The sequence below is a fragment of the Mustela lutreola genome, chromosome 4, assembly GCF_030435805.1.
Source record: "Mustela lutreola isolate mMusLut2 chromosome 4, mMusLut2.pri, whole genome shotgun sequence".
Classification (NCBI taxonomy): domain Eukaryota; kingdom Metazoa; phylum Chordata; class Mammalia; order Carnivora; family Mustelidae; genus Mustela; species Mustela lutreola.
In genome coordinates this window covers 53,590,426-53,603,383 of record NC_081293.1, presented here as the reverse complement: position 1 = coordinate 53,603,383, position 12,958 = coordinate 53,590,426, and the positions used below count along the sequence as shown (strand labels likewise).

At 40.1% G+C, this 12,958-nt stretch overlaps 1 protein-coding gene across 2 annotated transcripts in view; it reads left to right on the top strand.

Annotated features, from left to right (window-relative positions):
• OIT3 (oncoprotein induced transcript 3) overlaps nucleotides 1-12,958 on the top strand; it is a 32,816-nt gene that overhangs the window by 14,437 nt on the left and 5,421 nt on the right. The window contains exons 5-8 of one of the 2 annotated variants that reach the window (XM_059169969.1): nucleotides 3,044-3,166; nucleotides 4,881-5,041; nucleotides 6,666-6,814; nucleotides 12,222-12,321. In XM_059169969.1, the coding sequence (XP_059025952.1) occupies nucleotides 3,044-3,166; nucleotides 4,881-5,041; nucleotides 6,666-6,814; nucleotides 12,222-12,321 (533 nt within the window). Of the gene's footprint in view, nucleotides 1-3,043; nucleotides 3,167-4,880; nucleotides 5,042-6,665; nucleotides 7,082-12,221; nucleotides 12,322-12,958 lie in introns of both variants that reach the window. The other variant, XM_059169968.1, reaches the window with a different exon arrangement.

The window sequence follows — 12,958 nt, the reverse complement described above, 5'->3', positions numbered from 1 at the left end:
ACCTCTTTGAAGATTATATAAAGAGACAAATGACTTAATTATCATTTATAGAGGACATATGATTTGTCCCTGAGGCTAATAAATTAGTGGTATAATACTGTTTATAAGAGTTCATTTTATTCTAGTTATATTCAACATAATAAAATACTACCCCAAAAGGAAAAATTATGGCTAGTTCCCATAATTTATTCCATGCAACAAAGTTTGCATTATTCACTGAAGGACCACTAGCCAGAATATTAAACTACTGTCCCTTATAACAAGACTAAATGTACTTTAAATTTTATTGAATAAGGATAATGTCTTGAATCTTCCTTAAATCTTAATTATTTTATGCAATAATATTTGCATATGTGAATATTAATGAAATGTTCCATGAGGAACGTTTGTAATTATTCATGAGCATTTTATTGGAAGTATTACTGTTAATCCTCATATAATTTTAAAACCTAATAATCCCAATCAAAAAGTATTTTAACAGAAGATAAAATTTGTACATGAGTTATACTTTAGCCTTAAGATTCATATTTGAAACCCTTACTTTTTTTTTTAAGATTTATTTAAAGAGAGGGAGAGAACACACGGTGGGGAGAGTGTCGGCAGAGGGAAAGAGAATCTCAAGCAGACTCCCTGCTACGTGAGGAGCGAGATGTAGGGGTCTATCTTGCAACCTTGAAATCACGACCCAAGCCAAAACCAAGAGTCAGACACTCGACCGACTGAGCCATCCATGTGCCCCTGAAACATTTAAGTTTTATTGATGGTCCAAACATATTTGTTTTCGTTGGTTAGTCTGTAAAATTAGACTTTTTTTAAATAAAAAACTTTTTACTTTTATATAATTTTTATCGTTTTGTTTTATTATGAAAATTATGTTCCTAGAAGAAAATATGGAAGGATAAATGAAAGATAACTAAAATGACCCACAATTCCTCTTGGCAAATCTATCCAAACATTTTGGAATATCCTCATAAGAGGCTTATATCTTTTAAGCTAACTCAGAATTTCAACTTATTTTGTGCTTTGCAGTTTTAGACCTGGAAATATCTGGAGTGAACATTTACTCCAAACCCTTCGTTTTACAAATATTGAAATTGAGACCCCAGGAAATTAAATTACTTACGGAAGATAATTTTTACTGATTGACTTTTAAGATTTATTTATTTGAGAGAGAGAGAGTGCACATGCATGAGCAGGGGGAGGGATAGAGGGAGAAGGAGAGAGAGAATCCCAAGCAGACTCCCCACTGAGTGTGGAGCCCTACGTGGGGCTTGATCTTACAACCCTGAGATCACAATCCAAGCCAAAATCAAGAATCAGATGCTCAACAGACTGAGCCACCCAGGACCCCAGGACGATCACTTTTAGGGGAAAAAAAAAAAAGTCCCATTAATGTTTATCTTAATGTTTTATAGTATATTTTTACACTGTCTTCTACATTGTTATATGTCATGTTCAGCTGTTTCAAAAATCCCTGGCTGTACTTTTATCATTTTTAAGTATCCAGATTTATAACCAGGTAATAGCCTAATCTTTCTTAAGTTTTACAAGAATTAATTCACTGTAAATTTACACTCTATGTATGTTTCACAAAAATTGATTCATCCCCAGTTAATTTACTGATGTTCCAAAGTAATATATATTTTTTACTATTATTGAACTGAGAATTCTGACTATAACTGGAAATCAGTTTATATCTTTCCTTGACCATCTGAGATGATTTGAGAGCATTTTTTAAATTTATCTTACCCCTAGAACAAGGGCAGCAAGTTTTTCTCTGTAGGCCAAAAAGTAGATATTTTAGTCTTTGTGGATCATATGGAATCTGTTGAAACTAGTCAAGTCTGCTTTATAGTGAGAAAACCCTCATAGATAATAGATGAATGAATGGGTGTGGCTGTGTACCTGGAAAACTTACAAGGTTGTATAGTGGGCCAGAGTTTGATAAAAGATAATGTCTAGAGCCCACAAAAGTCATTAATTTTTCTCTACTATCTATGAAATCATGTGGTAGTTCCTTTAGTTTTCAACTGAATCCTTTTTTCTTGTCCATCTGGTTGAGTATGCTTTTTGAAAATGCAAAATTTTTACTTTTTTTTTTTTTTTTTTTTTGGTGGGGCTTGAACCCGTGACCCTGAGATCCAGGCTAGAGCTGAGACCAAGAGTTGGATGCTTAACTAAGTGAGCCACTCAAGTGCTGCCCCAAAATGCAAAACTTTTTAAAAGGGAACTTTAAAAAATGTATTCGAAAAAGGTATGTCACAAAGAGCTTAGTGGAGTGGACCAAGTATGTTGTCCAGGCTTCATTTTTATGTGCTATCAGCCTGAGACACATATCCCAGTTCCACTATTACTAGAAATTTGAGGGGAAGGTCTGGCGATCCAACTAATTGACAATAACTAACTCATCCACCTAACTAGTCTAGTTACATTTCTATTCTGTCATTCCCCTCTATATCAGTAATACTCTACAAAATTTGAAAATGGGTGCCATAAATATTACAGCAATTATGAAGTGACTTGTGGGTCTTCCTCCCCAAAACTAATACCACCCTGAGAAAAACAGACAAATCCAGACTGAAGGACGTTCTACAAAATGACCAGCTGAAGAGGTTAGAGCTTGTGTATGTTGTAAGATTGCTCTTCGTAGCAATCACATTCTTTTCCATTTTATTTTATTTTATTTTTTCAGTGTTCCAAGATTCATTGTTTATGCACCACACCCAGTGCTCCATGCAATACGTGCCCTCCATAATACCCACCACCAGGCTCACCCAACCCCCCTACCCCTCTCCCCTCCAAAACCCTCAGTTTGTTTCTCAGAGTCCACAGTCTCTCATGGTCCATCTCCCCCTCCAATTCCCCCCAACTCACTTAAACAGATTTTCGTGGGCTTCCCTACATGACTCAGTGACTGAATTAGGCTCCAGTGATACTGTGGGGAGCCAAGTGTATTCCCTGATGCCAAGTGCCATCCCAAGAACCAGAATCCTCAGGGAAGAGGCCGGCAAGGTCAAGTCCTTTTCTTTTGGTTTTATTGCAGATGTTGAAGGATGTCACAGTAACAACGGGGGCTGCAGCCATCTTTGCCTCGTGTCCGGGAAGGGCTACCAGTGTGAATGTCCCCGGGGCTTGGTGCTGTCTGAGGATAACCATACATGCCAAGGTAGTACATGGATGGGCTCAACCTCTGCTCCTCACCCCCCTGCCCTGCCCCAAACCTCCCTGCCTTCCTTACTCAACTAGGTCAAGATTCTCATCTATTAGAATACCAGCTCCTTTGGCAGCGGGTATCCCTGCATCTTTACTCTGGGATCATTCAAGAGAGAAGCTCTCTGAGAACATATTACCAAAAAGTTAATTTTCCTTTGCTTTTTAAGAACTTGTAGTTAAAAACACACAGAGCAGAAAATTGACCACCTAAGCCAGTTTTAAATGTTTAGTTCAGTAGAGTTTACATATATTCTTATGGTTGTGCAACAGATTTCCAGAACTTTTTTGTCTTATAAAACTGAAACTCTATATCCTTGAAAGAACAATTCCCCATCCCCCCACCACCCCATGCCCTGGCAACCACTATTCTATTTCTATTTCTATGAAGTCAATTACTTTAGACACCTCATGTAAGTGGGGTCCTATGGTATATGTCTTTTTGTGATTGACTTATTTCCCTTAGGATAATATCCACCAGGTTCATCCTGGTGTACCATATGACAGGATTTCCTTTCTTCATAAGGCTGAATAATAGTCCATTGTATTTATATACCACATTTTGTCTAGCCACTCATCCATTGATAGGCTCTTGAATTACTTCTATGGTTGAGATATTGTGGACAATGCAGCTATGAACAAGGGTGCGCAGATATGTCCTTGAGATCCAACTTTCAATTCTTTTTGATATATGCCCAGAAATGGGATTGCTGGGTTATACAGTTTCCTTTGCTTTTTACTTATGAATTTCCCCCCTAATTTCTATTGTTAGTAGTATAATTAGTAGTTAATTTTGAAGTCTAAGACAACTGATGCAGTTCCTTTCTTTTCTAACAGATAATTGGGTAGTGAAACTAAGCTAAAAGCCTTAGAGAACTGATTTTTCTCCCTACAATTACAATACGAGCATCAGCAATCTTCTGACAACTATTTTCTGGAAGTTGAGTTATTTATGTTCAGAATCTTAACTCATCCATCTAGCAAATATTTAATGAGCACCTACCTTTGATTTCTTTATGCTCTGTCATTGTTATGATATATTCTCACATATTTTCTGACAGTAGCCATAAATATTCCTTTTAGAGTATTTGTAGAGCCTGGAAAAGTGAACACAGGATCACTAAAGAAAAGCAATCCTTTTCATATTAAGTTAAAGTAGAATTTATAGTCAGCATTTATGGTTTACTGAACAATGCAAGGATAATTTGGAACTCTTCCCCAAGTACACTAACATTGTTTTTATTACCTCTGTTTTATAAGACATAATTAATGGTAAAGTCAAAGCAGTGCTGTTATGTAATTGAAGCATATATCAAAGCAGTACTTTTTCTGTATTGACAATAAATTGTCTGTACTAAAAGTTATTCCGTGAGGTGTTTCAGTTCATAAAACTATGCTATCCATACTTTGAAATAAATGTTGAATCAAGACTTGAGCAATATTTCCTCATTTGGAGATCAGTGTGTTTGAGGAGAATTATTTGGCCACAGCCTGGGGAGTTAGGAGTCCTGGTTTCATTCACCAACTTGTTTTGAGTCTCTTAGATTTCCTTGAGGATGGAACAAAAAGCTCAAATTGTGGGAGGGTAAAATTATTTCTCCTAGAAACGTTCCTTATCCTTCTCCCAATTCAGATTTCTCCGTTCTAACAGTGCCCCCTTTCTGCCACAGTCCCTGTGTTGTGCAAGTCGAATACCATTGAAGTGAGCATCCCCAGGGACCTGGTTGGCGGTCTGGAGCTCTTCCTGACCAACACCTCCTGCAGAGGAGTGTCCAATGGCACCCACGTCAACATCCTCTTCTCCCTCAAGACGTGTGGCACGGTGGTTGATGTAGGTTCTTGCTGGAGGACACTTGGGGGATGACCAAAAGTCAGTTATTTGGGAGGTAGTTGACAGAGGTATGCTGTGTGGCTTGTCATAGATGAAATATTTCCACATGAAAGAATGCAAAAACTCGTATGCCAGTCATTTAGCATGTGTATTATTGAGCATCTGCTGTGGTCCTGGCCCTGTGAGCACAGGGAGGTGAGAAGAATTCTACTCTTTACTTTCTTCGGTAGTCCTGTCTTTCTGATATAGCAGACATTTCCCTGAGTGCATCAGCCCCAGCACCAGGAGGCTGGCTGCATCTCCTCTGACCAATTTTTTTACTTGAAGTAAAGAATTGATGAGGGTTCCTATAGGAGGTAACAGATGAGTTCAAGTGTTGAACTAGGTAGAGGGAAAAGGTTTGTACTTTCATCTAAGAATGTGCACCGGAGTCTGAGGGATATGAAATAAGATTCTTCACTTTGGGGAACATTTGCAGTAGGCCTGAGATGACAACACACACACACAATATAAATAAGAAACAGTGATCGAGATGACAGGTGCCGTTGCAGTCCAGAAAGTGACAAACACTGGAGCAGTCAAGACAAGTGGGCCTTGAACTGGGACGGAAGCCTGTGTGTGGCTTATCCAGGCGGAGAGGAAAAGAAAGGCCGTTTCAGATGGGAAACAAGTGAGCCAGTGTCAGAGATGGGAATATTTAAGACTTATGCTGAGTGAATGGGCAGTGCAGACTGACTGGCAAGGAACACGTATTGGAAAAGGAAACTGGAGAAGTAGGTGGGGGAAGACTGTGCTTCCAAGGATCTGCCTTGTGAGTGAGGGTGAGATATTTGAGCTTTATCCCCCAGAGTGAGGTTGCTGGCGCTGTAATGATGAGATAGCAGTGTACGAGACGGATGGAAATAAAGGGGACCTGGATCCAGAAGATCAGGGCCGCGATTCTTGCAACCATTGAATTAAACAAATATTTATTTATTGAATCCGATGAATAGAAAATCAGGAATCTAATGAGACCTGGGGTGGGATATGAGGGTGCTATCCCAGGAGAAGGGGGTCCCACTTCAGGCAAATTGTGTTTGTTGTATCTGTGAATAATCGAGTGGAAATGCCCTGAGGTGGGTTGGAGTTGCTGGCCCTCTGGGGAGCAGACAAAGCTGGAGATAAAGAACTGAGAGCCGTCTGCATAAATGCGGTAGCTGAAGTTCTCTGCCTGTGGATGAGTTCAGCACAAGGTCAGGCCGCAGCCTGATCAGCAGGTCTAGGATTCCAGAAAAAAAAAAATAATACACTGAAGCCATTCTTTCCTAAAATACCAGAGCTTTGAATTTGCTGATTCTGCATAGTTCAGGTTTAATGAGTAATACTCCAGAGGAATGTGTGGGTTGACCAGGGAGTAGTATATAAAATTCTTAACAGTCAGAGCATCTTGCTGAAAAGAGAAGAGATATTTTAAAAAGCCTTTGAGCTTCAGCAACCAAATCTCTAATTGTTCTGATGTAAATAGAAGTGTGGAGGATGTTACAGTCAAGAATGGGATTGGGTGGGAGGGTGGGATAGGGTGGATTGGGGAGCTCTGGAGAAATAGACATAGTCTTTTTCCTCTCCTGGCCCTGGCCTGGCTCAGGTGGTAAATGACAAGATTGTGGCAAGCAACCTTGTGACAGGCCTACCCAAGCAGACCCCAGGAAGCAGCGGGGACATCATCATCCGAACCAGCAAAGTGCTGATCCCAGTGACCTGCGAGTTTCCACGCCTGTACACCATTTCAGAAGGGTACGTTCCCCACCTTCGAAATACACCCCTGGAAATCATGAGCCGCAGCCATGGAATCTTCCCATTCACTCTGGAGATCTTCAAGGACAATGAGTTTGAAGAGCCCTACCGGGAAGCTTTGCCCACCCTCAAGCTTCGAGATTCCCTCTACTTTGGCATTGAGCCTGTGGTGCACGTGAATGGCTTAGAAAGCCTGGTAGAGAGCTGCTTTGCCACCCCCACCTCCAAGATCGACGAGATCCTGAAGTACTACCTCATCCAGGATGGGTAATTATGCTGCTTACACGATTTATTATCCCCAGCTCACACCCGATTTCTCCCATCCAAGTACTAACCAGGCCCGACCCTGCTTAGCTTCCAGGATCAGACGAGATAGGGCGTGTTCAGGGTGGTACACCCGGCCGTAGACTCACACCTGGTCATTTCCTAAAACAATAGGGCACTTCCGTAAGCTCTGAATTGTTTCAAAAACCATTTTTTTTTTAAAGATTTTATTTTTTTATTTGACAGACAGAGATCACAAGTAGGCAGAGAGGCAGGCAGAGAGAGAGAGGAGGAAGCAGGCTCTCCGCGGAGCAGACAGCCCGATGCGGGGCTGGATCCCAGGTCCCTGGGATCATGACCTGAGCCAAAGGCAGAGGCTTTAACCCACTGAGCCACCCAGGCGCCCCCAAAACCATTTTTTTAAAAAGATTTTTAAATTTATTTATTTGACAGAGATCACAAGTACGCAGAGAAGCAGGCAGAGAGAGAAGGGGAAGCAGGCTCCCTGCTGAGCAGAGAGCCCGATGATGCGAGGCTCGATCCCAGGACCCTGGGATCATGACCTGAGCTGAAGGCAGAGGCTTTAACCCACTGAGCCACCCAGGCGCCCCTCAAAAACCATTTATTGACATTGGAGGTAAAAACTGGTGAGGGAGCAGGAAGTTGAGAATGACTCCAAGGGGTCTAGCACGGATGACTGACTAAATGCCGTTAACCCGGATGGATGGCCATAAGGAGAAAAGCAGATTTGAGGTGAAATATTGAATACGACAAGTCCAGATAATACTATTGAATTGTAAATGCCTTCAGGATACATGGGAAGAAAAGGTCAGCGGGCAGTTGGAAATGTGTATTAGACCCAGGAACAAGGTCAGGACTAGAGAGAGATAAAGGACCAAGAATCATCCATGTTTCTATTGGAAACATAGAATTGATTAACCTGATTAGAGAGAGGGTAGAGCGTGAGTGTGACTGTCGGGGCTGAGGGAAGGCAGATAATTGCAAGCGGATGGGGAAGAGGAAGCAGCCAATGTCAGCTCCTCTTTTAGGAAGCTTGGTAGTGAAGGAGAGACAAGAATTACTAGAAGGTTTTAGGAGAAGAACGATCAAGTGAAATTTGGTTTTTGTCTGCTTGTTTTTGTTGTTGTTGTTGTTTATTTATTTGACAGAGAGAGAAATCACAAGTAGGCAGAAGTAGGCAGAGAGAGAGAGGGAGAAGCAGGCTCCCTGCTGAGCTGGATCCCAGGACCCTGAGATCATGACCTGAGCTAAAGGCAGAGGCTTAACCCACTGAGCCACCCAGGTGCCCCTGTTTGCTTGTTTTATACAAAAGAGATTTCCTTATTTCCTAAGGATCCCTGGATTGAGAACTGTGTGTGTCTCACGAGTTTGTTGGAGGCCTAGCAGTTGTCACACCCATTGCTCACATTCCCAGGAAAAGGACACGCAAATCCCATACTCATGATAAAATCTTATCAGCTTCTTCCTTGTTCTCAGTGTCAGGTGGGACATAGCTCAGGTAGGGTCAGGACCCGCAGCTCACTGAAAGCGACATGGTATAACAAGAGAACCACCTGGGCCATGCCCTAGGCTAATGGGCCTCATAGACTCTGAAATGTCTGCTTAATTTTTCTCTGCTGGCTCTCTCACTGCAGGCATCCTCCATCTGCTGCCGTCAGTCTCTTGCACAGGGATGTTCAACTTTAAAGCACATGGGATCAACCAAGAGGCTTTTGTGGAAGAAGCAGTGCCCCCAGACTTGTTCTCTCTGTTCTGCTCTGTCTTAATTCCAGCCCTTACCTTTCACCTGGATAGCAAAAACAGCCTCATGACGGCCCCCTGAATCCCAACTCTCAAATCTCAGCTCCAAGAATCCCTGGGTAACCAGTCAAAAGACAAACAAATGTTAAAAATTGGGGGGGGGGGAATATATATACACACACACACACATAATATATATATTATATATATATAATATATAATTATTTTATATATATTTATAATATATAATATTATAATATATAATTATATTATATATAATATATATAATATAAATATTATGTGTGTGTGTATATATATATATATATATATATTTTTTTTTTTTTCCAAGATCCCTGCTAAAAACCTTTGATGACTCTTGATTTCCTTTGGTTGGTAAATTTAACTGTTTGCCAGCAGGAGTACTTGTAGCCTCCCTTAGCTTGTTTTCAGAACATGGAAAATGTATCATTCTGAGCTGCTTTGCATGGCCAGTAACAGGTCTCATAGGTGTCTGTAGTTCTTTGGATTTCTTGCCATCTTAAAATTACCTCCACAAAGTCTTAAAATGAAAAATAGAAGAATCATTTATTATTTATTTTTTTTCATTTGCATACGTAATGCTAAGGAGATTAAGGAATGGATTTACTTTTAGTGGGGAGTATATGTGGGTTCCTTTATTTTTTTTTAATGGCTGTATTAGAGTACCATTCTCATACAACGAGTATACACATTGAAAGTGTACAGTTTAAGTTCTGATGTATGCATTCATGAAGCCATCACTACAGTCAAGATAGGGAACATTTATCTCATTCCAAGAGTCTTTTCCTACCCCTGTATTTACTTTTTGCACAAATAAATGCATAATCATAACTCGCTTATTGACAAAACATGTAATCTATATTCTTAGTAAAGCTGGTAAAGTTTATTTATATATTTGTTATTCAGATGCTCAGTTAAGGACTATCTGCTTTTTATTTTAGAGAGTTCTAAGAAGTTGTGCTTTTTAATTTTCTAGCCCTTAGCACATACAGAATTGCTTTAAAAAAAAAATATATATATATATATATATATGCTGCAGGAGAAATTAAAATGCTTAAAAGCCAGAGGCAAGAATTTATACCAGGTATATTTAGTATATTTAGTAAACAGGCAAATGGTCCCATCTCTGGCACAATAATGGAGAGTACTGGAATGGTGTCTGTGAGACGATTCCTCCAGATAAAATCCGACTCTGAGCTTGGCTCGCAGTGCCTCACACACAGACCTCTGCCCTCTCCAGTTTCTGTTCCCAGCAAAGGAAACTACAGGCAATTCCCAGACTCTATTATTTCCTACACCTTCCTCACTGCACCTGCTGTTTCCTCTGCAGAAATCTCCTTTTCTTCCTGCCCAACTCTCCCTGTTCCGTCAAGATTCAGCTGGATTTTTTTCCTCCATGAAGCCTTCCTTGATTTCTTCTGCCCTGAGGTGGAAATATTCCTTCTTTTTCTTTTCCCCTCTATGCCTATCCTATAGTAAGGGTCATTAAGTAGCTGTCAAATGAACTACTGAATGGACATTTATCATAATAATCATCTGAAGCAAGTCCAGAGCCCGAAAATAAACATAATGCAGTAAGCTTACATTTATAAATTGTTTGATTATTCATTGTTCTCAGCTTGCATTTAAATCAGGTCATTTTCCCCTGATATTTAACACAGCTCATTCACCTCTCTCCAGTTTTAGTTGGCGTATGCTCAGAGAATACAAAGCAATTGAGTGCAAACCTCAGCAAAGTAGAATTAGAAAAGTAATCTCCAGAAAAAGAAACATTGAATTCCAAAGTGAAACATTGGACAACTTTTGAGTAATTGATTATTTTGGATTATCCTATACCATCCTTACTTTCTTTTAGCACGTGAACTTAGAGTTGATGAACCACATCATGGTTTGACCAGCAAACACCAGGTCAAGAGCCAGAATTTGTCCTGGGTCCTATTCTGTAGTATATTACCCCATAACAACTCTTCCTGCCTCATTTTCTCTCTTAAAGAAAAAAATGGTATTTTTAGGTAAAAATAATTGAAAATGGTGAGGCCCTTAGATGAAAAGTGCCGTTTTGATATCATGTTACTATTTTTGTCCTAGATACAGACTGTAAAGTTCTTGACATCACAGACCATATTATTCATCTTTATATCCTCTGCAGCTCCCAACAGAACATGTTGCGCAGACTAGGTATGTGATAGGTATTTGTTATAGAACATAATCAAAAGATGGTATATATTAACTTTACCTCAAGAAAATGAAAACATAAATACAAGAAATAACTGAAACTGCATAATATATTTAGATTCACTTCAGGTCAAGGGAATATGGATGAGGGGTTATTATATATCACAATGTCTTCTTTTTAAACAGTTTTATTGATTTTTTTGAACTGCACTGAAACAGTACTTAGCAATGAACTAGAAAGCGGTCTGTAAGCACGTGAAGCAAGGATCCAGTTTCATAGACTTTTCTTTCTGGTCCCCACATTTTTTTTTTCCTGGACTGGTAGACAAGAACTAATAGATATCCAGAAAAAGGAAAATACCCAGAATTTAAAGTTCCTTTAAAATTCACAGTGGGAAAGACGATACAAGTGTAATCTCTGTCCTCTCAGGAGAAAATGTTCATCAAATACTAAACCTTGGTCTCAAAATTGAGAACCGGTAAGACTTCTTTTCCCCAGCTAACCTTGAGGTGAGCCTAGGACTTTCACTTTAAGCAGTAGACCTGAGATGGAAACCCCAAGACCCTATCAAACTTCAACTCTGCATTAAATGTGGGGGGAAAATGAAGTTCAGCAATTGGGAGGAGACAGAACCTTCCCAGTAGAACCAGTTACTCTCTCTGGAACTTAAATCTTTATGCAGCTCAGTGTTGCACACATTGAGGCTTGCTCGCCTCTGAACCCTCGTTGGGGGTTAGTGTGTATTAGGTGCCCAATAAATATTTTTGAAATCTCAAACCAATCATCAAGTATGTGAATGCAGAATTCCTGTGATGTATTACAAAGGAAAATACAGCCTTCCAGAGATATCTTCATTTCAAAAGGTATCTTTGAAAGAAATGTGGTTGCTGTTGCTCCTGCTTCAATATATTGACGTATCTAGAGGTCCTCATGCCCAGTTCATGGGTACAGAGAATGAGAGATGGGACAGACGGTGTTCATGAGCAGGGCTGAAGACGACTTTGCAAGGAGGGAATTTCATTTTTCCTTCATTCTCAAAAAACTTGAGTGCAGCCCAGCCTCCTCCACCCAGTCAGCATTTCTTTGGACTAAACACATTGGACCAGATTGTTTTTCCATCTCTGCTGAAGCCATCAAGTCTTACGTGTTCTCCTGTCCTGCTTTTAGTTGTGTTTCAGATGACTCCGTGAAGCAGTACACAGCCCGGGACCACCTAGCAAAGCACTTCCAGGTCCCAGTCTTCAAGTTTGTGGGCAAAGACCACAAGGTGAGCTGAACACCTTTATCTTGGAACCCACACCGCACCTCCTCCCCCACCCCCAGGCCTGGCCCTCATTTCTTGGCGTGCCTGTTTGTTGACGTTCTCTGTGAGCTCACAGTTGGGATCTGCATTACCTCTGTGAAAAACACTGCAGAACTAGCTATCTAGAATGTCACAATTATCTGCCTTTCTTCCAATAAAATCACTGTGTTTGTTCAAAGAAAATACTATATGATCATAATTTTATTTTTTTTTAAGTTCTATTTTATTTAAGTCACTTCTATGCCCAGCATAAGGCTTGAACCCACAACCCTGAGACCAGGACCTATGCTGAGGTCAAGAATCAGACGCCTAACAGACTGAGCCACCCAGGCACCCCTATATGATCATAATTTTAAACTGTTGTGGGGGGGTATGGTTGAAAAGCCTGTGCGGTAGTCATATGGCAAAGTATATGGGCAGAAAATTCACAGAAAAGACAAATAGTGATTTGTTCAGTGAAAACAGTACTTAAAATGCCAATTAAAACAATTATAAGTCATTACTTTATACATATTAAATTTATAAAAATTGTAAATCACAATGCTTGCAAAGTTATAGGGAGAAGTATATAGTGGCAGTATAAAGGGGTCTGGTTTCTGGA